This window comes from Crocodylus siamensis, chromosome 1, assembly GCF_052110815.1.
Source record: "Crocodylus siamensis isolate JL-2025a chromosome 1, ASM5211081v1, whole genome shotgun sequence".
Taxonomy (NCBI): Eukaryota; Metazoa; Chordata; order Crocodylia; family Crocodylidae; genus Crocodylus; species Crocodylus siamensis.
The window spans coordinates 222,713,131-222,740,393 of NC_143395.1; the positions used below are offsets into that span (position 1 = coordinate 222,713,131).

At 42.8% G+C, this 27,263-nt stretch overlaps 2 protein-coding genes across 5 annotated transcripts in view; both read right to left on the minus strand.

The window, feature by feature from the left end:
* Positions 1-34: 34 nt before the first annotated feature.
* On the minus strand, positions 35-17,978 carry C1H3orf52 (chromosome 1 C3orf52 homolog). Of its 4 annotated transcripts, none has more exons than XM_090057775.1 (7): positions 17,843-17,978; positions 16,288-16,616; positions 12,145-12,265; positions 7,448-7,578; positions 4,962-5,032; positions 3,139-3,338; positions 35-1,345 (listed from the first exon to the last, which is right to left on the minus strand). In XM_090057775.1, coding segments are annotated over exons 2-7 (666 nt in total). In that variant the 5' UTR covers positions 16,429-16,616; positions 17,843-17,978; the 3' UTR covers positions 35-1,343. The 4 variants fall into 4 exon arrangements, with proteins under 4 accessions (XP_089913901.1, XP_089913892.1, XP_089913910.1 ...); XM_090057766.1 differs by having other exon boundaries at positions 17,872-17,931; XM_090057784.1 differs by lacking the exon at positions 17,843-17,978 and adding an exon at positions 17,588-17,669.
* A 1,565-nt stretch (positions 17,979-19,543) lies between these two features.
* The window catches only part of LOC149874193 (suppressor of tumorigenicity 14 protein homolog), a 31,810-nt gene continuing 24,090 nt past the window's right edge, over positions 19,544-27,263 (minus strand). Inside the window, exons 13-14 of the mRNA XM_090031595.1 lie at positions 26,553-26,689; positions 19,544-21,227 (exon numbers count right to left, since the gene is read on the minus strand). Of these exons, the coding sequence (XP_089887721.1) occupies positions 21,069-21,227; positions 26,553-26,689 (296 nt within the window). The 3' untranslated portion in view covers positions 19,544-21,068. The remainder of the gene's footprint in view (positions 21,228-26,552; positions 26,690-27,263) is intronic.

Sequence of the window (27,263 nt, forward strand, 5' to 3'; positions counted from 1 at the left end):
TAGTATCATAATAATAATTGAATGCATATAAGGCGGCTTTCAAAATAATTCTTTAATATAAATTGAGAACTTAAACTTGAGAAGTTATTATTATTTCCCAAAAGCTCATCTCTCACCATAACATAAAAAGGTTTCTAAAATAACATGTTTATAAAAAAAAAAAAAATCCACATTTTAACTTTTACAAAAATATACACAGACATTTTCCTGATCGAATTATACTTCATTTATACAACATTAAATTTGTGTTCTGTCCACAAAGTCATGATACTCGTAAGAAAGTCTCTCTTCAAATGTGATCCCTTGCTCATGTGTAGTGTTGTAGTAAATTGTTACTCATTTTGTAACACATACCTATATTACACACTTCAAAACACAAAAGTTTCTTGATCTTCTACTGGTTTACTTGGCCCACTGTCTTGCCTTCATGAAGGCCTAGTGCTTAATGCTTTGGTATACAGGGAATGCTTTTGGAGCAAATTATCTGCATTACAACACAGGACAATTTCTGAACCCCAGGAACATCCAAGGTGCTTCATAACACTGAACAACAAAGGACTCAAGTCTTCCCTCCACCCCAACCTTCAGCTTAAATTCTCAATGCAAGAGAAAAAGAGAAGACGGCTCCTGCAAAGTGAACACAAGAAGGAAAAATGAGGAAGACAAGAGGATTCCGAGTTCCTGAGAGGCTAACACACACACACAAAGTCCGTTAAAAAAAATAATAATAATAATAATTTAATTTGTGGTTTCCAAACTTGCCAGAAATGGGTTTTGAGATCTATTCAGAGTTATGGGTAAAATACAGGAGGAGTAGGAGGGAGGAGGAAGGGGGTGATAGTCAACAAGAGAGAAGAGATGAAGGTGAGGTTGGGAATTAGACACAATGGGAAAAGCTTCATAGAAAGCAATCTTCTGGGATGAGCCAAGAAGATAATGTGACTATGAACAAAATCAGTTAAGGGCTGAGATTTAGAAAGCAGTGAGGTTATGAAAGCAAGAACAAGGAACTGGGACCGGCAAAGGACTTCTAAAGTCCAAAAATGTGGTCAGGTGTCAGGCACAGTGCAAGATTTATTGCAACGAGCTTCAAATGGATTGAGAGATGTGTGAGGTGAACATCAGGACAGTAATAAAAAAGGAAACTGCCATATCCCAGGAATAAGGATTGCTATAAATATGCTACATTTCCTACGCACAGTCCAGCATCATGTCTAGTATTTGCACAACACCACTTTTTCAGAAATGTTTCAGCACAACAAAATATCCATCAGGACATTAACAGATATGGCAAGCTCATCTCCTCAAGCGGTTGCAGGAGGCTAGGGGCTGCTCCATGGATTCTCTGAAACAAAAACCAATGTTATTTAGAATTAATTTTAAATAACCACCTCAATTCCTCTTAAATAATTTTTTTCTCACTACCACCATCTAACGAAGTAGACTCCAAGATTAGAATTCAAGAGTGCCTGGTCTCCAGTACTGCAGCAATACCCTTCTCCCTAGTGATATTACACATAGGGTAATGTCACTGCCTGAACTTATTTTGAAAGCCATTAAAGGGAGGTAGATTTCCAGTTAACTGCTTTTTGTTTGTTTGAAAATCCCATTCCATAGATAGGCACCAAGAAGAATGGAAAGCCCTAAAAGTGAGTCACTAGAAACTAGCTAGGAAAGCAGAAGAGTCTATAATTTGAACTAGACCACAGCTTGAATGACATGTTTTTAGAGTCTGGTCTGGGATTTTCCTCATTAAAAGAAACCTTTTTTACACCTCTGGACTTTTTAACAGTGCTTATACTCAGCTATAAAGGCCTTGTTACACCTTTGGATGAGTCACATGTGCAAGCCTGCAGGGGCCTGGTGGACTGAAAGGCAATCCCCCTCTCCCTTGCTCTGGGTCCCTGGGGTTCCCTCTGCTCCCCACTGCCTCTCCCCCAGGGGTTCCTCCATTTCCACCGGTTACTTGTGGCCACAAGCGGTCTGTCCCAAGGGAGCTGGCAGGAAAGGGTTAACTTGTCTGTCCCACCAAAGTGTCAGGCTGGTCTGAGCTGGGCCCAGCCAGAAAACAGCCACAGAGGAAGAGCAGGCAGGTTAACCCTTCTCCGCCTGCTCCCCCAGAGCAGACTGCACAGGCAGCCTCAAGGAAGTGGGGGGCAGAAGGCCAGTGTGCAGGGATCTGGGGTGCTGGAGAAGGCGAGGGGCAGTGAGCCCAATCCGAGCCAGCAGGAGAAGTGGGGCAGGTGGGGTGTTTACACCAAGGTGTAGCCTAGAGTGACCACACCTTAGTGTGACCTGAGCTGCGTAGCATAGATCAGAGATCATCCTGCCTTGGAGTGTCAACATTTTGAGATGCATAACCAGTGCTTAAAATTTGCTTCAGTTTGTAATGTGTGGACAATCTGGGTGTTCAGAGCTCCAAGACCCAAAACTGCCAAATAGCAAAGCCCTTAGGCAGAGCAAGATGCTTCATTCAGGGTCTACAGCAAAACTTGAAGCTCACTAGATTTTTAGTTAATGCATGTACTCTTAGCAGATGAGGCGCATGCTGCAATATAACAAGCTGAGAAACAGGACGGAAATCCAGCACTTGAATTCTGACAACACACACAGAACTCCTGTTTATAATACATTTCCCCAACTATATCCGGCACTTCCAAACAAATGAAATATAATTAAGCAAGACAAATCACATTCATTATTTCTTTGTAATGAGCTTTTTCTGCCCTCACACTCCATCATGGAAAAAAAAAACCCAATCATCATCATCTACTTGCTACTCCTCCCCTTTTCACTAGCATTTAAGCATTCAAAAAATCTTTTTTAATAAAAGCTTTTCCAACTAGTTCCTAAACCCTAAAATTATTTGCCTGATATTATAGCTGTGACCAAAGTAGCGTAGAAATTTAGCTGAGTGTTGTCTCACAACACTAATTTCAGAACTCATTTGAGGACATAAGTTCCATTTGGTACTATGAGACTGAAAATTTTAGAATAGTCTTAGCGTTTTGATGAGTGGAAATGTCTTAACTGACAAATCTCACCATCTTTCCATAACTAATATTTCAAATTTAAGAGAGAAGAGGATGTACACATGCTATTTCTGGAAATATGTTCTTTGTAACATATGACACTTACAAGTTAGCGTGAGAGAATCTGGATCAAGCCTTATCTTTGTACAGTCAAATGCTCCCTTATCATAACTATCTTCCTCATCAAGAATATTTTGACGCAAGACATTCATCACAAACTCTTTACTCATTGTGTACTTCATGAACTCCTCAGTCACAGGCGGTAAGGAGAATAGCAACTGATAGGATGCAGTGGCGTTTTCATCACTGAAAAACAAACAAAGCTCCATGGGCATATACACAAAATAGTCTAAGGGCTAATGTCACCTGTCAGTCCTCAAGTGCAACTATTGTTGAGGCTAATAAGTTGTGCACACAGCGTGGAGATAATGAGAGAGATGCTTTCAAAGGTACAAAGGGTAAGTGGGCAAGTAGTGATACAGTCAGATGTTTGCAACATACTTGTGTTATAAACTGAAAACAGCAATTAAAGGAGAGGTGCTGGCAGCACACAATTTATTTTCATTAAGAATTTAAGATCCCACAAACAGCTTTCCTGATAATGATATCTGACACAACCCATCAATGCATCTAATGCAAAATCTGGAGTGGATTGTTCAAATCACTGAACAAGAGTCAACCTCTGGAGCAGACCTATTAGTTCACTGAGCTGGAATCACTGTCTTATATTCTGTATATACAGTTTCTATGAAAGTAAACTTAGCATGGAGGAAGAGTGACACTAGCTTGGTTGCAATGAACCACTTTGCATTTGCTGATCTCCTTCTCCACCTGTGGCCAGGCCACATCCTCCTTCCCCCCTCCATGTGGCCGGGCTGGAGCCCAGAATGCCTGCAGGATCAGGCCACTGACTGGATCAGCATGCCTGCAGACATCTGGCCTGCCAAGTGAAAAGGTGGACTACCACTGGCCTGTCATATCTTTATGCTCTTCTTGCCCCTCTCATGTAGAGAACACTTCATAAAACATACTGGCACACTTTGAGGAACCATATAAATAATGGATATTTAAAATCAAGCTCTTCTGACTTTTAAGCCTATTTCTTACTTCTGCAAGTTTAATTAAACTAGCAGTCAAAATCCAAAGCAATATGGATAATATTTAGGAGGTATCAAAATATTTAAAAATTATTTTCTATCTACACACACCTTATCCCTTACAATATATCAGGCAAAATGTGATTAAAGTGCAATTTCACTGACTGGGGTGGTATTTCTTCTAGCAATAGTTATTTCACAAGTTTACACAGTTTTGTACATCTGTCAGCTTCAATCCTCATAATTTCTCCTCCCCACCCCCTTCCCCACCCAATCCCCTTGGCTGCTACATGCGTCAGGGAGTTTTTTAAGCCTCCCTCAGAGGCATTGGATATTGCCTGCAGTCAAGGCTGGGGATCTTGCCTGGGGTGTGCCAAATATCCTGCTGGGACTTAAGCCCAGAGGTTCCTGGTTAGAGGGTCTTGCCTTTGCTCAGGGTCAGACTGATCACCATAGTCAGGAAGGAAATTTACCCTATGGTCAGACCGTTAAGGACTGTGGTGGGTTTTGCCTTCCTCTGTAGTGGGGGACATGGCCCTTTTCCTAGGATCTCTTGAGAGTATATCAACAAACTGTACCGCAGTGCAACATTGGCCACCATGTTCCCCATGCTTTACCTGAGGCAGGTTAGGTGTTGTGTCAGTGTTGACTGTGTAGTATTGCTAAGAAGTTAGACACTGGATTTGTAAAGGATGGTTTGGATGGGGATAATCCCATTTCAGGCAGGGGGTTGGACTAAATGACCTATACAGGTTCCTTTCAGTCATACTTCTCCATGGTTCTAAACAAAAATAAAAGTTTAAAGAAAATTCTGATGATGGGAATTCCCTACCTGAAGGAAACTACATGAGCAGAGACAAAATAGCGCCCCAGGGCTGGAGAGGAATTGTAGACATCTGTTAACTTGAAAAGAGAAAAAGGTTAGCTATTTTCCCTATTGAATATCTTTCAATCCCCATGAAATAAAAGAGGACATATCCAGTTTTCAAAGTACTTTAAGAGAAAACATTGTAAGTACAGAAGTTTGACCCAAATCTCATTAGTCTAATTACAAAATCCATTTAGCTGCTCCTAGTTGGTTTTCATTTTCAATGTGTCAACTTAAATTGTTGGATTTATAAAATGATGTTCAACTAATCTAGAAAAAAAAAAATTCACTGGAACTCACTTAAAAAATGAGGATCTCAAGAGCCTGCATAGAGTCCTCACAGAATCTATACAAGAAAGTAGGTAAAATACTTCCTTGAAAATAAAAGTAATGTCAGAATGTCCTAGCTTCTGAAGCTCCCTGGAACTATGATATCTAAACAAGCAAGTTAAAAGGTGATGTATAGCTTCACTGAATAAAACTGAATAAAATTCTGTAGTAAATGCAGAGCCTGTGCAAGTCCCAGGGAGACCAGTGTTTGCTGCCTACAAGGTCCTTAGGACAAGAAGTTTAGGGTTATACATATCTTAAGAGATCACTGAAATGGAACTTATCCCCAGTAACATCCGAGTTAAATTGTGTGTGGGGTGATTGTTGGTAGCCTAGTCAGAGGAAGAATTCAGGGTGAGTTAAAAGGCTATGAGCTTCAGGCCACCACCCACTGATAAAAGCAATCAGCAGTTAGAGCAGGGGCGGGCAATTATTTTGGGCAGAGGGCTTCTTACTGAGTTTTGGCAAGCCATTGAGGGCCGCATGACAGGCAGCCCAGGGCAGATAAAATATTAATTTTCTAAAATTTTTAGGGGCCCCGCGGGCCAGATAGAATGGTCTGGCAGGCTGCATTTTTCCCACCCCTGAGTTAGATACTGTTATTACACAGTTTTCCATTAATTCATATGAATAGTGAAATAATTCCCTTCCACAGTACTTGAACAGATCTGTTGCATTTACTCAGCATAATTTTTGGGCAGCAATAGGCAAGGAAGGATTATAACAGTAAATCTGATATGTCAGTCATTAGGCTCTTACAAGAATTTTTAACCAGAAGGCTCATTTATACTAATATAGGTAATCACTAGGGCTGTGCAAAATTTCTCTGGCATTTCATTTCAAAGCTGTTCCAATGCGTTTTGAGCTCAAAACAGTGAAATTGAAATGAAACAAAAGCCTTCAAAACAACTTCAAAACGAAACAAGGACACTCAAAACATTTTGAAAGTTTTGAAACATTTTGAGTTCCAAAGTCAGGCTTGCTTGGCTTCAGCACCAGTCCCAGTCGGCAGCAGCAGTCTCCTGTCATCTGGTGCAGATCTGGGGGCCACATCCCCCGGGAGGATTCTGGCACAGTCCAGGAGGATTCTGGCACATAGCCCTCCCAGGGGTATGGGCCCCCAGATCTACATGCCAGTTGCAGCACCAATCTTCCCAGCACTTGGCACAGGCTGCGCCCAGCATCTGTCCCAGCTGGCAGCAACAGCCTCTTGTCATCTGGCAGGCAGACTGAGAGCTCACCCGCATCCCTGGGAGGGCTGTGGGGATGTGCCGGACTCCTCCTGGGGGTGCAGGCCCTCATCCACCTGCTGAATGACAGGAAGCTGCTGCTGCCTGGGACCAGCATTGGGCACAGCCCACACCCAGTGCCAGGAAGATTGGTGCTGCCACTGGCCCCAGGCAGCAGAACTAGCCTCCTGTCATCCAGCAGGCAGATCGGGGACCCATGCCCCTAGGAGGAGTCTGGCACAGCCCCCACAGCCCTTCCAGAGGTACAGGCCCCCAGATCTGCAAGCAGGATAACAGGAAGCTGCTGCTGCTGGCAAGTGACAGGACTTTTGCTTTTCAAAGATTTGAGGTGCAGTTTCCCAGAAACCTCTGCACCTATCTCCTTGAAACTTGACAGTCTTCATGCCCTCAGAAGGGGCTACCATCCCTGCAAAATTAATCCAAATCAGGGATGAAATGACAAAATTTTAGGCATTTTCATGATTCCCCATTGTAGCCTATGGGTGAAACGTCAAAACACCAAAATATTTTCAATGAAATGAAACTGAACAGTGCTTTTGAAACTAAACAAAACTCAAAACAAAACACTCTTCCATTAAAATGAAGCAGAATGGTGGTGTTTTGCACAGCCCTAGTAACCAAACAGCCTAGTTCAAAACTACCTGCATTACTTTTACTCAAATGCTTAGAGATATGCAAATTGTTCACTAGATGGAGACCTTGCATCACATGAGAAAGAGAAAAGAACCTCAAGAATGCTTTGCTTTAGTAAACTGCTTGGATACAGGAGGGATCTAGAGGCAGTGTACAGGCACAATAATTACTCAAAGGGACCCACACTCCTGCATTATGGTCAGAATTATCCCTGTTAGAAAGATGGTCAATACTTACCTTCTTTGTAAGATCTTCTGAGTAAGCAGTTCCAGCAGAACACCGTACTTTTAATGTTCCTGAAAAATTATGGTGATTTCCACTAGCCACCAAGTCAGGGTCCCAATATTCATCTTCATCTATGTAAACCTCTATGTTTTAAAATGAGACAGAAAAGGAGCAAGATAAAAGTTCCTGTTGTCACAGATGGGTTGGAGACAAGCAACTTGTTTCTACACAGATTGTGAACTAACACAACGCAGGCAGGCTTATTTTGTAGAAGACACTCACGTCCAGGATAAAGTTAGCTCTTGAAAAAGGTGTAGTAACTTGACCATGTCTCCCAGAATCTCCCTGCAACACAAAAGAACTTCCCTGCCACCTAGTGGCCAGGCCCTGTAACTGCTACTACTGCAGGCTACTAACTTGGAGGGTTGGTCAGGTATCTTCTTTCCACAGAGTACATGGAGATAAATTACAGGGTAATAACTAGGTTGTGTACCCGCCCTCATAGAAAAATGATGCTGTTTCACTCAACATCTACCAACTGTTAAGTACGTTCACTGGATGGAACACTGCCAAGTGGATCATTGGCTGTTATAGCCAGATTGGCAATGTATTTTTTCATGCTTAGAAAAAAATATTTTCTACCACTCATAATCTAGACCTGGCTCAAGGTTTATGGACTTTGTCTAGATGTAATCAAAAGTGCTATTCCTTCTATACATTTTCCAAGGCTGCTTTTCCCTGTTATTTTTCTGTATGTCTATTTAAACTAGATTTAGAGAGAGGAAAAAAAACAGAGCATGATTGAGTCAGATGCATGTTGCCACTGACTTCACACATTGTTTAATGCCTATCCTGATGGTAAGGCACTAAAACAAACACAGCTTCAATGGAAGGATCCCACTACAATTTAAATGCACAGCTGCCCAAGGCCAGAGGTCTCTGTATACCTTACCCAATGGCCTTTTTACACATACTCCAGGAGTTGTGGGGGGAACGGGGAATTTAATTAGAGAAGCTTTAATTAAAGTTCCTGGAGTCCCTTATGTGTCAGTGTCCCTGGATTTCAAAATGGCAGTGAGGATACTTTAAACCCCCACCACTATTTTGAAGCACAGGGATGCTGATACACAAGACACAGAGGCTGGCTGGAGTGTGCTAATTAGCATGCTCCAGCTGACTCAATTAATCTAGTCTGCTCCAGTGTGCTGTAATTACAGAACATTGGAGCAGCCTCCCAGCACATGTACAGGCATCCTGAGAGTCTGTACACATTCATGTATAGTAAAGTCCTTATTTACAACTAACAATAATCCACTGTTCAACCTAGCACCTTTGGTAAATCAATACCCAAAACTGCAGTCTTTCCATCACAAAACTAAAGACAGGTCACAGCATGATGTCATAGATCTCATCTGATTTGAGAGACGTATACTATTAAGCTAAGGACAGAAGTTACGCAAACTGGTTTAAGTGATTGGAAACTGGTTCAAATCTGTAACAGAATGGAAGTTCAGTACACATAAACTGCTTTCAAAATGGCCAAAACTGGTTGAAGATAAACCTGGCTGGATGCAGTATCAGACTTAACTGATTTAGGTTAAACCAGTTTAAGGAACTTCTGTCCCAGATCCCCACCTAACTCAAGTTAACTCATGGTCTCCTAATATGTCAGGATGCTTTCCAGCTGTGGGCTGTGCTGCCTACTCCATGGCTGGCCCTGTCCCCAGCTGTCACAGAGCTGTGGTAACCAGAGCAAGAGGAGTTAAATCAAAAAATATATTCTCTTGGAAGCATCTGGTAATTGTATAAGCAGTTAAGATTAACTAAGGCAAAGCTTGTATGTTTGCAACCTGCAAGTGGAATTTGTCTGTCACAATTTAACCAGTGTTAAATCTGTTTGCACTGATCATGGGACCACTGAACCCCCAAAATAAGCGGAGCTACAAGATTAGCTGATCTAATGGGTTTTTTAAAGGTCAAGCCATAACAAGATCTGACCACCTAATATAATTAGCACATTCCAAGGAATCCAGGAATAAGAAACTAAGGGCAGAGCAATGCTAATTTCAAACCTCAAAGTAATGTGGTATAATTGCTTATTGGGTAAACCCAAGTTCAGGCAGTAAACTTTCATGATAATTTCTAACACCTTTTGATCCCATAGGGTAACAGCTATAGGGCAAGATTGTGAGTGGCTCTAAAGCCAACAGATTAGCAAAAGATAAGGTATAAAGAAGCACGTATGTCAGGTGACCAGCATGAAGGACAGGAAGAGAAGGACCATCGCTGTACCAAGACTGGAGCCCAGACTCCCAGCGTGAGTGAGGACCGGATCCTGACCAAGGGACCTTCCCGGTGACCCCTCGAACAGCATTGATTGGGGATCCTTGACTTTGCTGGAACAACTTGGCGCGCACCTGGCATAGAGGGACTGCTGATAAGTTGCCAACCCCATGTGGGAACTCCTTGTCATTCTGTCTATCTGTTGCTATCATTCACTATTATCTCTTTATTACTGTACTATCTGTTTGTCACATTAACCCTTCTGGTAACTGTTGTAAGCTAAGCTATTAGTAAATTTGCCTTTACTTCACTCCCAACTTGCCTCCATGATCCCAAACCCAGTAGCCTCATGGCTGATACACTCACAGCGCCTAGCCAGCCTGTCACACAGAGCTGAAGCATTAAAGCCTCTGCTCCCCAGCCTGCTTCCCACTTGCGTCTGTTAGCTTGGCAGGTTGGGGGCCAGAGAAACAGACTCACAGGACCTTCTAGCCCCAGGCAAAAGACCCTGTGTTGGGAACTTCTTGCTCCTTCCCTTCCAGGCCAGCCACCTGGGCTGGATTCAGCTTAGCCCTGCCCTCTCCCCAGCCTCCACCTCCTAGAGGTGGAGAACACATCCCACCCTGCTCCCACCTGACATTCTCCCCACCAGGTTGCTTTTCACCCACTCCCTCCTGGCAGCTTAGAGCCAGGCTGGGATTGGCTCAGCCCTGCCTCCTCCTCAGCCATCTACCTGCTCAGAGAGGTAGGGGGGAAGGTGAGGTGGGAGCACACTCCCCTAGGTGAGGTCTGCCCATCATGGGGAGGAAGCACCCACTGGGGGGCTTTTCACCTCCCCTACCCTACAGCTTGAGCCAGGCTAGATCATAGCAGCTCCTCCGCTTCTTCAGTCATCCACCTCTAAGGGACATTGGGGGTGGGGGGAGGAAATGCACTGCCCCCATCTGCTCCAGCCTTCCCAGCCAAGGTCTGTCCAACATGAGGGGGGAAGCAACCACTTTTTCCCCTCCCTGCCCCACCCTTGCAGTGTCAGCCAGGCTGGGATCATCTCAGCCCTGCTCCTTCCCCAACCACCTGCCTCCAAGCGGTCGTTTGCACATGCTGCCCTCCTCTCCTCCCCTCCCCTTTCAGTCAGATGACTGGGAAAGGAGCAGGGCTGGGGTGATCCTATCTTGGCTTGAGCTGCAGGGTAGGGTCCTGAACCCCCCCCCCAGTGGGTGCTTTCTCCCTCATGCCATGCAGACCTTGGCTGGGAGGGCTGGTGCCAGGTCCCATGCCCCCCCACTCACTTCTCAGAAGGGAAGGGGCAGAGTTGGGGTGATCCCACCCACCTCTAATCTGGGGGGCAAGTAAAAAGACCTCCAGTGGGGGCTTTCCCCAACACCCCAAAGACCCTGGTTGCCAATCCATCCTGGGCTGCCACTGAGCTAGGTTCAGGAACACTAGGCAACCTGATCATGAGGGGTGGTGCACATGACTGCCCCCAGGCTCCTGGCCTGGGCCAGTATAGGCTTCTGGGTGTCTTGGCCACCCAGGATACACCTAAACCAGTTTAAGTGATCAGAAACTTGTTTAAACTGTAACAGAACAGAAGCTCAGCACATAAACCAGTTTCAAAATGTCTGATTGAATGTAGTATTAGACTTAACTGATTTAGGTCAAAATGGTTCATGAGACTTCTGTCCCAGACCCCTTCTTGGTTCAAGTTAAATCACAGTCCCCCAGCATGCTTTGCAGCCCTGGGTGGGATATGCTATCTGTTCCAGAGAGCAGGTCTGCCCCACCCCTCTGCTCCCTAGCTGGTGCAGTGAGGACTGGATGACAAGGGGGTGGGGGGCAGCAAGCCTGGCTGAGGATGCAGCCCAGTCTACAGAGGTGGGGACTGTCTCCCGGGAAACCCCAGCTGGGGGCTGGGGCCAGGGAGGGGTTTTAAACACCCTTTCCCCTGCTCAAACTTATTGTTGACTGCAACTGTGGATTACAAATCCCAGAGGCACCCGGAAGCAGGAAGAGGAAGTGATGAACAATCCTGCAGAGTTCTGCTGTAACCCTGCTGCACTGCAAATCCAAAAGACCTCAGGGGTATGAGGAAGAGGAAGTGAACACAGCCAGAGAGCCATGCTCTAGCACCCCCCCAGGGTTCTGGCCTGAGCTACTACAGGGATGTGGCTGCATTTCCTGAATTAAAGGTAAATGTCTGTTCACTTCTGTTTCAATTTAGTCTGCGCCATTTAGACTAATGTGTAAAGACTGAACTGATTTGACCTTGGGCTTTTTGACTGTCTGTACCTAGCCCCAGACACTGGACATCAGTTCAGTTTGTTATCGGTTTAATCTATACAGCTTAGAAAAAACTGTGAAGATTGAATCAATTTTGTTGTGGGTCTTTTGAATCTCTGTTCTTAGCCCCCATGTAATGTACATACCTGAATAAAGAATTAAGCTGAAGGTAATCAGTAGGAGGATCACTAGAAAAATTGCCAATATAAGCATCCACATCTTACATTTCCAGAAAACTACTTCTCTACACGGTCTCCAGATTCTTTCCTAGTCACACAAAGAATAAAAAGGAAATTTATATTAACAAATAAAGATGGGGGAACCCCCCCCCCAACAAAGCATTATCTGTTTTCAAATTTTAATCTATCTGGCTCTGCATTTTCACTGTGCCTTTTCTTATTCACTCAAGGGTATCAAAGCACTTCCAAAATTATAGACCTAGCTCTATCTTAATAAAAAGATGGCCAAATTCATGCATCCAAGGTCACACAGTAGCAAAACCAATTAATAGAAGAACCGGCCTAGCCTTCTTTTTAACTGAAAACTGAAAACCAGGAGCTGTTGCGTACTATTTAGTCAACTGTCAAATGTGTAGGTTTGTTTCTACAAAAGGCAGACCTGCACCTTTGTACCTTTTCAACCAAATGTTCAACTTTAACCTGATTCAGCTAAGTTATTTCAAAAGGTTGCATAAATACACTTGGCACATCCATACAAGCACAAACATGCAGTATGTGGTGCCACAGAACCATCTGCAGCACCCACATCACGCATGCATGTTCAGCACAGGGAGGTTGGGGTTTTTTTGGTGTGGGTTTTTTGAACACAGGATCTCCTAGGTCAAAAAAAAGTGGGGCTGTGCATGTAGCAGCAGAGCACACCACCCAAAACTGGAGCCTGGCTGACCACAGCCAGGCTCCAACTACTGGCCAGGCTTTCTGCTGCAGGAGTGCCACAGCTACAGCTGCCAGAGGCCTCCAGGATACCAGGTAAGGCTGCTGGGGTCAGTACAGTTGCACAGGTGTTCTCTGGGAACAAGTAGCAACCTTGTGCCACTGCTACTTGTCCCTGGGGGAAACACACTTTCCTGGTTGTCTGGACATACCCACTCATCTTAAATGAAATAGGTTTAACTTAAATACACCTGCATTGGTGGAAGATCAGTTTTATTAAATACCTTTAAATATAAATCTGTCTGGTGAGAGTTACTGCCTTGATAAAAAGTCTAAGTTCCTTGAACCATTATAACTAATGTGAAAAAGGTGGAAAACTATAGGCAGATCAGGGATTTGATCAGGGATTCACAGAAGTCACCAAGAAACTCAGGTCTTGCAGATCATGGTTACCTGCATAATGGATAACTATTATAGAAGTTTACAAAGTCTGGAGGATGCAGCTGTTTGGCAGTTATTCAGTTAGTTACCCCTCCCACAAACACTGCAAGCTACCCTAAAACAAGAGTACTCATGTATCATAGAATCTTTCTAATGGTGGGTACGTACAACAGTTCAATGGGCAATAGTGCTCAGCACACAATGTCCACTTGCTAAATACCTTTAAGTATAGGTGTTTGGTTTAAATACTTTACAGACTGTGAGGCATTTATCTAAAAGCTTCCTGGTTTCCTAGGATCAGAAATAATCAGCAGTGGTATTGTACATTTCACAGCATTTCTGAGTTTCTTGAACCAGACCATAGAGCCTGCTTTAGTTTACAGACTCCACAACCTGCCTCTTGAGTGTTTGCCTATTCTGGTATACTAAGGAGGAGTAGTTTACAAAAGTATTCACAACCTAACTAAAACATTAGGCCACAGCGTTTTCAAATATAAACACAGAGAGCAAATAATTCTAAGTTAACTTCTGTTTTCTAAAATAGAGTAGTATGTACTAAACCTTGCTCAGAAAAAAAAATGCCTTTTTTTCCTTTTCTTTTCTTTTTTGTTTTTTTTTTTAAAGTTTTAGGGGGTTTGGTTGTAGCTGTGTTGGTCTAAGGACATAGGCAGGCAAGGTTCTTTTGGCAGATATGGTATCTTTGATTAAACTAAATAAATAGTTGGAAAAAAGTTCTTTGCGACCTTCTGGGCACAAATACCCTTCTTCAGGCATTGGGAGACTCTGCTGTTGTTCTGAGTTCTCCAAGGTAGAAAAGAAGCTAAAAGTGTGACAAGAAACCTGTGAAAATGAAAATGGGTGAAAGTTCAAAAGATGTCGTAGATTTCATAGACATTAGGTCTGGAAGAGTTCCCATTAGGGATCATCAGGTCCAGACCCCTGGCCCCAAATGGCAGGAAGTCAGCTACAATGGGTAGAGATAGGAGGGGAGGGGGAAGGAGGGGAATGTAATGCAAATGGTAAGCTTCAGGCAGGTACCTGCTGAATCAGATGTCAGGCAGGTTGTCATATGTCATAAATCCAATGTCTATATTAAGTCCATGATTTTTTGTATCCAGTAGATTTATTCAGTGAAGTTTGTAAGCTTGTCAACATAAGGTGTTTTGTAAATTCCCTTTGAGGATTATAACTGAAAGATTGGAGAGGGAATGATTGTCTTGTGAGAGGTGTATATGCACAGGTAACTGGATATTTTTATTTTTGATGGATTTTCAATGCGTTCATTTTGGTATGCAGGTCTAATTTCTCAGCTCTAATCCCAAAGGGAACTTACAAAGCACGTTTCACAGATGAGCCCATTGAGATAGGGAGTTGTGATAGGAGTTTGTAAAAAATAAAAACAAATAACAACAACTGTTTACAGATAGATTCACACCACTGGATGAATTAACATTTGGTAGGTTTTCCCTTTTTAGGAAAGAGCTTCAAGAATAAGGAGAAAATTAGTGGGGCATGCTATAGGGCATATTTACCTGAAGGATATATTTTAATTTGAACATTTAAGTACGCAGCTGAATTTAACACTGAAAATTAATAGGAGTTTGGTTTTTAAAGAAAGTTAAGAGAGCTTTCAAATCAATACTTTGCACCCATGTCTCATGTTTTATCTGCCAATTATGTTTACTAATTGTTGCTTAAAACAATTCTGTAAAGTCAGCAGGCATAGTTCCCATTTTAAGTTTGGGGAAACTAAGGAAAACACTTGCCCAAGGACAGAATTTCTACTTCAGTTTCCAGCCATTTGCTAAAGCCATTACAAAAATGCTGCTTTCACTAAACATGTGTACACCAACATGACCTCAAGTACGCACTCAGGTCTGACCCCTCCCTACAGAACAAACACACACCCTCTACTTATGAGAAACTGATGTGTCAGAGGTCTGGGTGGAGAGTGGCTGTGGAAAGTTTCGCAAAGCTTTCGAGTGAGATATACTGGAGCAGATCAATATGAGAAATGCCCAAGGAGCCAGGAGTAATAGTATCCACAACAATATATATTATTAGTCTGCTGCCTAACAAATTGTTCAGTGGAGTTAGGGCCATATACATTCAAACAAAACCTTACTTGCAGTAGTCTGACAGGTAAGGGACCCAGACTGGGATTTAAAAACCTGGATTAAAATTTGGCTGTGTCACAGCCTGAGAGAGAGAGATTGTTTTTCACCCAAACTGAAGCCTGGGAGTCACTGAAACTTCTCAGTCTCCTCATGATACAAATTAATAAACTCTGTATCACCTGCAAGCTGTGACCACAGACAGGCCCAGTCTAGAAATCTGCTGTGCTGTTATTTGGACAAATATAAATACATTTATATTTTGTTTGGTGATGGGTTTTATCAATTGATATTGATCATCTCTAATTGTCATTGCTTCCAGTTCCATACAGAACATTAAGTTGTATACTAAAGGACAATCAATAAGTAATTTAGACCCAAATATGATTTACATTGTGGGAGAGGACAAATTTTTCAAAAATCCCACTATTAATGTCTTTTCCTGGTATTCTATTTCTAAGTGTAAAAATGGTTTGAATTTCAATATCTTTTCCACATATGCAATGCAATACTACATCAGAAAAGGAAAGTGAAACTAATAAAATAAACGGGCTGCTTTCCCTTCGCTCAGGAAAAATGACAAAAGAACTTTATTCTCAAAATCCTGCCATCCTAGCAGGTGTCATTAACAGAGGTGAGAAAAAAACAAAACTAAGCCTCAAAACCTTGCTTTTAAAGTATAAGAAAACATTTAGAGGCAAGTGGCATTTAAGCATAAGTGAACAAAAATTGTTATGAAATAGTTTTACAAAAAGCTCCCATGACCCTGAAATGCTCCTTTACTTCATTTCCTCTGCTTAGGGAACATCTTTATAAGCAAAAATCAAATGACAAATCCTACCTTACTTTTTGTAGATTCTTCAGGATTAAGTGGGTCCTTACTTTTTGCCTCATCTTCATCTTCATTCGGTTCTGCTCTTGCTTCTTGTAATTCAATAACCTGATGTTCCTGCTTAGGAACATGGTCATTCACAGTTTCCATGTCACTGTGAGAAACTGACTTTAAGGCAAGTCCCGAGAAAAAGCTCACTTCTTGTTATGGTCACGGTTATCTCAGTATCTGTTTAGCAAGGAAGTTTGAGGCATTGACAGCGAGGTCAGCATAGTTAAACAGGCAAGGGATATCGCAACTATGACAAACAAGGGGAAATCCATCTGCGAGTGTACTCTCTGCAAAGGAAAGGGATGGGACAAAAGTCTTGACTCTGGAAACAGGCTCCCATTCTCTAGCTGTGCAATACAAGATTTTCCAGTTTGGCTACCTCACTACATCAGCCCTCAGCAAGCATGAGCAGGCAAGTGACCCTGGGGCAAGAGAGTGTCCCTGATAAAACAACCAAGCAATACTAAAACAACTACAGTTTGTATTCCCAGCATCCACCACCCCACAACAGGACAAGCAAGCAAAATCCTCTCTGTGTCACAAGCATCAGTTACTGGAGTGCACACATTTGGTATCCCGCTTGTACAAGGTAAGTTGACTGGAGAGTCATACTGTGCTCCATGTTACTTAATCTTAGACCGGAGATGCCCTTTGCTGTCACAGACCCTATTAGAAGGCTGCCATGGGGAGCATGTGTTTGGAGACAGGAGGGCTCAAAATTTGACCTTGACAGGGCTCAAGACCGTCAGTTTGCCTACATAAGTAAACTACTGTAAAAGAAGGTAGGATGCATATCTACAGTATAATGGCTGCTTCGTCATGTGAAACCTCAGGTCACAGCACCTTTGGGCTACACAACTGAACCCAGCTCCCAAGTCCTCTGTTTTTTTTCTCACTATGCCAAGGTGCTCTCTGTGCACCCCCACTCCCTTTTGTCCCCAGACCTTCCTTTCCTTCAATGCCAGTTTGGTATGCCATAAGTATTTCTTTTTTTTCCTCTCTCCAAAATACCTTTCTTCCACATGGCTGAAAAAAGTTTGGCAGAGGACTGGTGCTTATTCTTATGTTCAGTCTCTCTGAAGGTCCCTTCCACACTGAAGTGTAGGGGGGAGTTAGTGCATGAGAAAGAAGTTAGGAAAAAGAGAAGTTTCTTTCACCCACCTCTCCCTTCCCCCTGCTGGCTAAACATCCAGCTCACTGCAGGTAGAGCAGAAGTAATGTTAAGTGTTAATGGCTTTCCAACTTCCATCACACTTACAATATAGTTATGCCCACTGATTCTTTCAAAATCAAGATTCCTGGTTTTCAGGGATCAGCTTTCAAAGCTAGCTACACATCCATCCATCCATCCATCCATCCATCCATCCAGTCATACAGCTGCCATCAAGCTTGATTGTAGTCTTGCTTTCCTTGTCCAAAACCAGAAAGACCCTTTAAAATTATGCACCACCTTTTCCCTTAAATGACGTCAAAGAGCTCAGCAGAAGAATGAAGTGCAAGTTATATGTCTTACTTTAGGATGTTGATTCAAGTCATTTCTACCTGAAATGGTCTCCTGGAACGTTTTGGTACTCCTGTCAGATCCGAGTTGCTTAATCCAGTGACTAGTTAGAAATCCAGTTCCAGTGAAATAGGAAAGGTGACCTGCTTAACATCTTTCAATCATTAACTTGTGTAAACTTTATTAAGGTTGACTTTATATTTCTCTCATCCAACAAGATGGAAGTTAATTCATTTCACAACTGGAGAGAGACAGGCTTGCATAAAAATTCCCGAAAACAGTTATGTTCCTTGGTTCTGTTTCGACCAAGATCCATGCTTTGTGGTCCATAAACTATAAAAGGAATGACCTGAAACCATTAACCTAACAACCCCTCCTCTCCATTTCAAAGGAAACCGAGAACTGAAATTGAACTTTGTCATCCAGGTCTGTGATTAACCTACACCATAAGACAAGAGCCTTGTTACAACCTTAGAAAAACAAAGAGACTCTAAGCTGTCAGTACACCTCTGAGTATTCCAAGAATTCAGACTACACATTTGTAGTGGTACAGAAAAACCAAAACACTTAAATCACTGCATTTTCATAAAGTTTATTTATTAAAACATAGGAAGGAAGGAAGTGATAAATTATTCAAGAAGAACAAATACATTAGTTGGATAATTTTACGATTTTTGATACCTTTAAAGTTTAGAAAATTGGGGGGGGTCATATTTGGTGTAAAATTAGAGGAAAAGCAACACACACTTTAATATGTCAACTATATTAAAATCAGTCTTAGATGCTGGGATTATGTACTAACCACATATGATTAGAACTCCTATCCAGTACTTACACAAAATTTACAAAAGACACCTTGCACAAAATATACTGTAACACAAGTCAGATTGTAGAAATGAGTTTAAGAAGAAATAAGAGAGACAACAAAGATGAATGAGATACTGAGTGAGATTTTTAAAGCTGTCTAAGAGAGTTAGATAAATCTGTTGATAAAATTAATGAACTTAACATCTTCTGGACAGCTTTGGATACCGTGAATTGTTATACGGATATTAGTAATGCACAAAAAAAGATCGTGATCAATTGGGTACATAGAAAACTACTAGAGGTGCACCAATATAATCAGCCTATATCATATCAGCACTGATAAAAGGAAAATTGACATTATTAGCGATCACCTTTTTTTGGCCAGTGCAGCTGATAATGTCATCAATAAAAGCCATGTGCGTGTGCACACCTGCAGCACTCAAGCAGTCAGGAATGCAGCCTGGCAGCTTGGAGAACAACATCTGGCCAGTAAATCTATGGGGGAAGAAGGGGCATGGGAGTACAGATCGAGGCCCCCACAGTGAGGGAGGGAGTGGGTCTGGGGCAGGTGCTGCCCAGCTGGGGCAGGGTGGAGTGGGGTGTGCGATTGAGCTGTGGGTAGCTCCTCCAGGAAGGGAGGACTCTCTGCTGCTGTACATACCTCTGGGGGAGGCATGGGGGGGAAATATGCCCCCCCGGATTGTGCTCAGGGTAAGGGTGGGCTGCAGGCTGCGCTGGCCTCTTCCTGGTGTGGGCAGGCTGGGCTCATCTGTGCAAGGCAAGAGGCAGTGACACGGGGGGGGGGGGGGGGGCTGCTGGATGCCCAAGGCAAATTTTGGTGTGCTTGTAGCTCATCTTGTAGCCCCCCTTCTCAGAGGCACTGCTGCCTGCAGCCCCAGCTTTGAACCCGCAGCGGGCCCACTGGGAAGAGGCCAGTGCAGTCCCTAGCCCTGAACCCACAGTGGGCAGCCTGCACTCACCCAATGCACAAATCCAGGGGACACATGTCCCCTATGTGTCCCACAGGGGTGTGTGCAAGGGTAGGGAGCTGCATGCAGTAAGACTCCAGCATACAAATTAGCACTACAGTGGCAAGAAAAAGGACAAAGGAGGATAGGAAAGTGCGACTGCATATCAGTTATCAGATCGGCATTGGCCAACATAGCTGATTAATATATTTGGCCATCAGCATCAGCTAAAAAAAATCTTTACCACTGCACCCCTAAAAATACTATTCCCTTGAATCCTCCCTTCCTCCCCCATGATTTGTGGTCCCCCTGGGTAGATATTCAGGCTTCTCCCTCTCAGCTGCTCTGTGGACATGCATGTATCAGCAAAGTCAAAAACTCTTATGTAAAGCTGTGACAAAGTAACCCCACATTTGGGGAAAGGGAAGCAATGTCCTGGGAAGATGAAAGCATGGGGAAGCTGCCCAGGAACTGGTTGTAACTGCTGAATGCTGTAATCAGGAAATGATAAGATCTCAAAAACCTATGGGTTCCTCTTGTATTTAGTAAATGAGTGGACTGGAGAAAAAAAATTCTAGGAAGAGGGCTTGAAGACCAGTGAACTTCTAGAAACTCAAATGTGAAATGCTGTTTTACTTGCATCACTTCTGACTGATTAACCCACTGAACATGGGGCACTTGCCATCTGACCATTTCTTAAGCAACCCAGGCAACATACCCATTTCATTTTAGCCATGTTACTGGGCCCTGTAGCATCTGAAATGTGAGCTGATAGTACTTGAGGAATTCAGTACATCACAGCTCTGAACTAATGACAATTATATCCTAATAACAACTACAGATCCTGATGAACCTCTAGCCTTCTGGAGGATCAACTATTCAGCTGAAAGCTTGGATTCTTATTTAAACATATTACAGTCTTTCTGGTGTGGACTATCATGAGGTTAACCTCCTGACTTCAAACCACATCACCCTGACTTGCCTTCTGTATATTCAGACATGACAAGTGGACAATGAAGCTTGCCTGGAAGCATTAGCAAGAGAAAGGCAAGACAATACCTATGCAATGGTCTGGGAACAAGTTCCTTATGCATTTGCCTCAGAGGCAAAAGGAACACTTTGAATATCAATTACGATTTTTTTGAATCTTAGTTCAAGGTTGTAAGCTGCTCTCACTTTTGTCAAACCTGTTGCTTATTCCTCACAAGGAGGAAAAGAAAAGATGAATCCATGAGAAAATAAAGGTCACTTTTAGTCCAAACTGTTACTGAAAGGTTCAAAAGAGAATCACTAGACAGACAGACAGACAGACAGACAGACAGACAGACAGACAGACAGACAGACAGACAGACAGACAGACAGACAGACTACCATGAATTATAATTGCCATGAAGATGTGCTTCACAGACTGCATTTCTAGGAATTTCAGCAAACAGGATGGTTTGTGTTGCCTGCCAAATGCATCATTTTGTATACAGACGAATCCAGTCATAAAGAGCTGTCACTTCCGTGTATACACCAGGACGATTACGCCGAGCGCATCCTTCACCCCAGCTCACAATTCCTGCAAGGTACCACCTATTTTCCTTTCCTATGCAGGCCAATGGACCTCCAGAATCACCCTAAAGTGAAGGATACAGTCCAGCCATTAGAACATGCACAGAACACTATAATCAATGTCAGGATATATCTGGATACTTACATTTTTACATAATTTCTCCCCCAACTTCTAATTATTTCCTATTATTAGACAATGTCTGTATGTCAAAGTAATTTTATTTAACATTTTATTTTAACCAGTAAGACTCCAGCACGCAAATTAGCACTACAATGGCAAGAAAAAGGACAAAGGAGGATAAGAAAGTGCGACTCACTAAGCTCTCATGTCGAAATCATCATTCAACAAATAATTAATCATAAAGCAGAACAGAGGGGAAAAAAAGAGACATGAAAAAAAGGGAGCTGCCGTCTGTGCTAACCAATATGTTATTAACTGGTATCAGGAAAAACATGGTGACAAAGTCAAGCAATAAGTCATAAACCTAGAAGTATGCATACAATTACACCCAAATAATACAGGGAGATATCACTAACACTTTCTTAGCAAGACTGTGGCAAACTTTGTCATCATACTAAATTATAAACACAATGCAGCATATTCTTATTCATTCTACAAATTTAGCTCTCTAGTTTAGAGATGACTTTCTGGAAAGGAATAGAAGCATTCTGAGAAGTTGCACAAGAATCACAAGCATTACTTCCTTTTGAAATACAAGTCAGCCATCTACATTTAGATACCCCAAGATCACAAATGATTTGGTGTTTTTAATTATTTTAAGGTTGTTAGAGCAATTTCAGAACCATTAACAGTTATCTCTCTTAGTGTTCTTGAAGAATTACAGAGGTTTCAGATTATGGAAAGATAAAATTTCCCCCTTAAATAGGCAGATTTTATGTCAGTAAACCTAACTTCAGTTACCAAAAATAAATTCTTTTAGACTACTAAAGGAAACTACTATAAAATGGGTATGCACCTGGCTGGTGGGGGAAGAAAAAAAAAACAGTTTTCAAGAAGTGGTTATCAATGGCCTGCTCTCAAAATGGAAAAAATTATCAGAGGGCAGAAGATAGGGGTGTTCTTCTGATGCTTATCTTGAATCAAGTATTCAGTGGGTGCATCTACATGTGCCAATTTAAGGCACATTAAGGGTGCATATCTACGCATGCGAGCCCTTAATGCATCTTAAAAATGGCAATTTTAGGCTATTTGTGTGTTAATAGCTGAAGTGCATTAACACACATGTAGAGATGTTATGGTGCATTAACTCTGTGTATGATAAAGCACGTGAAAGATTCTCCGTATAACATGCACATGGTGTTAATGCACTTTAATGCATGCACACGTAGATGCAAGCCTAAAATCACCTTAATGCGCATTAAGCTAATGCACATTAAATTTAAGCATGCCTAAATGCATGTGTAGACACACCCAATGTTTTAATCAATTACTTGAGAAGGAACTGTCAGCTACACAAATACAACACGGGGGATAAGTAGGTAGGCAGAAGTTTTGTTGAAAGTGAAGATGATTAACTAAATAGGAGTTACCAATGCCCTACTGTTACAAAAACAGCCACCACACAGGGATATGAAAACAAGAATACTGAATTGTATTCAGCAGTGAGAGGGCCTGAGCTAGATTTCAGTTTCCAGTTTAGGGTATTCACATCCAAAAAAAGTTTACCCAGTTCAGAAAGTTGATGGAGAGCAAGAAAAATTGTCATAAGATTTAGAAAATATGATCTCTGAGGAAAGATTGAAAGAATTAGGTTTGATTAGTAAAAGGCTGACCGGAGACAAAGTTAGAATGTTCAAGTTTGGCCTTAAGGGACCACGACCCCAGGGAGAGGGGAGTTCTGCAAAAGTGGCTGCATCTCAAGGGAGCAATCATCAATGCATAAGGCAATTCTATTCCATCTCATAGGAAAGGCAGCAAGAGGGCACAGCAGCCCCCCTGGCTCTCCAGGGATCTAGCAGACCTCCTGAATCTAAAAAGAAAGGCCTACAAAGGATGGGGTTCACCTCCAAGGAGAATTATTCTGCACTGGTCCGGTCCTGCAGGGAGCAAACCAGGAAAGCCCAGGCTGCAACTGAACTCCAACTAGCTTCGAGCATCAAAGACAATAAAAAGTCCTTTTTCAAGTATGTGGGGAGCCGGAGGAAAAGCAAGGGCAACACTGGACCCCTGCTGACCCAGATGGGACAACTGATGCTGAGGAAAAAGCCTACCTATTAAATGGGTACCTTGTGTTGGTCTTTCATCAGTCCCATGGGATGCCCATGCCCGCTACAGGACAGGGAGGTCCAGGTGAGGGTGATCCCTTGCCCTCCATAAATGCCAACCTCATGAAGGAACATCTTGAGAAGCTGGATACCTTCAAGTCAGCTGGCCCTGACAATCTACACCCCAGGGTACTAGAGCTGGCTACCATCATAGCTCAGCCCCTGGCACGGATCTTTGAAAACTCCTGGCACTCTGGTGATGTGCCTGAAGATTGGAAGAAGGCCAATGTGGTGCCTATCTTCAAGAAAGGGAGGAAAGTGGATCTGGCTAACTATAGGCCCATCAGCCTGACTTCTATCCCGGGGAAGATCTTAGAAAAGTTTATTAAAGAGGCCATCCTTAATGGACTGGCCAATGCCAACATCCTAAGGGATAGCTAGTATGGGTTTGTTGCGGGTAGGTCTTACTTGACCAATCTCATTTCCTTCTACAACCAGGTAACCTATCACCTGGATGAGGGAGAAGAGATTGATGTCACATATCTTGACTTCAAAAAAGCATTTGATCTGGTATCCCATGATCACCTCTTGGCAAAACTGGCCAATTGTGGCCTTGGATCCACCACAATCCCCTGGCTGGGGAACTGGCTTCGTGATCGAACCTAGATGGAAGTCAATCATCATGGTGTCCTGTGACCAGTGGGGCACCACAGAAAAGCTCTGTTCTTGGACCCATATTGTTCAACATCTTCATTAATGATGTGGACATTGGAGTCAGGAGTGGACTGGCCAAGTTCGCCAATGATACCAAACTTTGGGGCAAACCATCCACACCAGAATACAGACAGGTGATCCAGGCTGACCTGGGCAGGCTCACCAAATGGGTAGACAAGAACCTGATGGCGTTTAACACTGAAAAATGCACAGTTCTCTACCTTGGGAAGAAAAACGTGCAGCATCCTTATAGGCTCGGCAGTGCTATGCTGGCTAGCGCTACGGAAGAAAGACTTGGGCTTCATCATTGACCACAAGGTGAACATGAGCCTGCAATGCAATGCTGTGGCTAGTAAAGCCACCAAAACGCTGGCTTGCATCCATAGATGCTTCTCAAGCAAATCCCGGGATGTCATTCTCCCTTTGTACTCGGCCTTGGAGAGGCCGCAGCTGGAGTACTGAGTCCAGTTTTGGGCTCCACAATTCATAAAGGATGTGGAAAAGCTTGAGAGAGTCCAGAGAAGAGCCACGTGCATGATCAGAGGTCAGGAAAACAGACCTTACGACAACAGGCTGAGAGCCACGGGGCTCTTTAGCCTGGAAAAGCGCAGGCTCAGGGGTGACCTGATGGCCACCTATAAGTTTATCGGGGGTGACCACCAGTATCTGGGGGAACGTTTGTTCACCAGAGCGCCCCAAGGGATGACAAGGTTGAACGGTCATAAACTACTACAAGACCATTTCAGACTGGACATAAGGAAGAATTTCTTTACTTGTCCAAGCCCCTCAGGTCTGGAACAGTCTGCCAGCGGAGGTGGTTCAAGCACCTACATTGAACACCTTCAAGAGTAAATTGGATGCTTATCTTGCTGGGATCCTATGACCCCAGCTGACTTCCTACCCTTTGGGCCGGGGGCTGGACTCGATCTTCCGAGGTCCCTTCCAGCCCTAATGTCTATGAAATCTATGAAGTACAAAAAAAATTTACAAACTGTGCGCCACATTCACTGGACTTAGAAGAAATAATGGGCTTAGGTTGCAACAAGGGAGATTTAGGTCAGATAAAAGGAAAACTAGTTGTAAAGATAGTTAAACACAGGACTGGATTATCTAGGAAGGTTGTGGACCCTTCATCATGTGGCATTTATAAAAGCAGGTTAGATGAATATCTAGGAACAGTTTAGGTATATCTGATATGACCTTGGAGGAAAAAGATAAATCAGATGTTCTCCCAAGGTTCCCTTCCATCCCTATCTTTTTTATTCCATGAGTTTGTTTTGTTTGTTTGGTTGGTTGTTTTAAATACACTACAACTACTTTGGTAAATCCATCTAGGTGCAGTTTAGGGATCCAGTTTGTTATTTGGGATGTGATTCTGACAGCAAACTCATCTAGAACACTATGTTCTTTTGCTCTCTTTTGCTTCTGTTTTAAGCCCAAACTGAATGGAAGCAACGAGAGAACTATTTGCTTTTGGCACAGGACTAAACATGGAGAATCATTAAACCTTCATTATATTTATCAATTTAATATAGCCAGAGCAAAAACTGCCCCCCTATGCAAGTAGGCTAGTATCTAAGCAAAGAATAGGCTTTGATCTCTTGACGAGGCTAACCACACAGGTCACCTGGCAAGGAGGACTGGGGATTATTAAGGGAAGGGTTTCTCACTAGTCTTTTGAAAGAAAGATAACAGACTTCTTGTTCCAGAGGAAGAAAGCCATGTGCAGGCAGGATGAGAAAAGACTTTTTGATCCTTAAAAGTTTGATCCTTAAAACAATGAAACACTCAAGAACAATAAATAAACGAAGGCAGAGAAATGCAGACAGATGTACCATTGTTTCATGAAAATCTATACAGAAGTGTGAGGTGTAGATTCAAACCCCCTCCAGCTGAATGGGGTCTAGAACCCAGGCCTCCCACTTGATAGCTGGCAAGTACCATAAACATTAGCTTAATGGGCCAAACGAGGGCAGAGCCTTTTCCTGCCACTGGGCTTTAGTTTACACTTAAATCAGTGCTCTTCTAAGATGTACTGGTTGAGGTAGACCTCTGAACTACCTAGAATCTAGTTCTCACAGGTATCTCCCCTCTGAGGTGGATAGATCCTGATAAAACAGACAAAAAAGCTGCCCAGCATGAGAAAGGGAGAGCTATATGCCTCCAACATCTTGCAATAGGACTAGCCTCCAGAGGGGAGTATTTTTTGGGCAAGCAGCTGCAAAGTCTTTTAGATGTCCAGTAGGCAGATTAGATTTGAGCCATCAAACTTACACATTCTTTTAAATGAACATTTTTAAAATTCTGTCACTGCTTCTGAGAATAGGTTGCCATGTTAATAAATAGCCATATCCACAAGCCATGTTCTCCACCACATATGAATAATCAAATATTTCAGATAAACCAAAAAAATATCCTTCTTCAAGTTTCCTTACAGCTTTCTGCTTTACCTGGCATGCATCAATGCCACCATTGAGGTTTCCTGCACACAGCATGCGAGAAGTAATCAGATCATCATAAAGCTTGCTGCAGACACTTTGATTAATTATTTTCACTCTAGCTTCTTGCAGTGTTTTGGCAAGCTGACCTAGGAAAATAAGTACATGATTTGTAATGTTTCCTAAGACATTAATGAGTTAAGCAATGAGAGATCTGAACATACACTTCACCAGTTATAAAAGAGAATTGCTATGTAATTCTGGCCCTCTCAGACTGTTTCTACCCACAGCATTTGCATGTCCATTTGTAATACCATTTCAGTATGATCCTTCAAGAGAAAAGAAAGTTGCAAACATGTTACTATTGATTTCTTGTATTTCCTTAATGCAGTAGTCCTTGATCTTTTTAGACTCAAGGCACCCTTCCAGAATTTTTTTTGAATTAGTGGCATATTTCAAAAACTTAAAAAAAAAAAATGTAAAGGCAACAGAGCAATTCTTCTACTGCAAAAAAAAATGAATATGAGTCGCCAGTGCAATGAAGCAATAGGCAGAGCCAACTGCACCCTGTCATGCATCAACACGGGCATCACTAACAGGTCCAGAGAGGACTTGCTCCCCCTCTATGCGGCACTGGTCAGGCCGCAGCTGGAGTACTGTGTCCAGTTCTGGGCGCCGCACTTCAAGAAGGACATGGAGAACCTGGAGAGGGTCCAGAGGAGG

Bases quoted from the DNA above. Each gene is read 5' to 3' on its own strand.
- C1H3orf52 (XM_090057775.1), bottom strand. From the start codon at position 16,428: ATGGAAACTGTGAATGACCATGTTCCTAAGCAGGAACATCAGGTTATT. The intron at 12,266-16,287 runs GTAGGATTTGTC...TTGTGTGACTAG, and splicing joins AAGAATCTACAAAAAGTAAG to GAAAGAATCTGGAGACCGTG. The intron at 3,339-4,961 runs GTAGGGAATTCC...TTTGTTTTTCAG, and splicing joins GCTCATGTAGTTTCCTTCAG to TGATGAAAACGCCACTGCAT.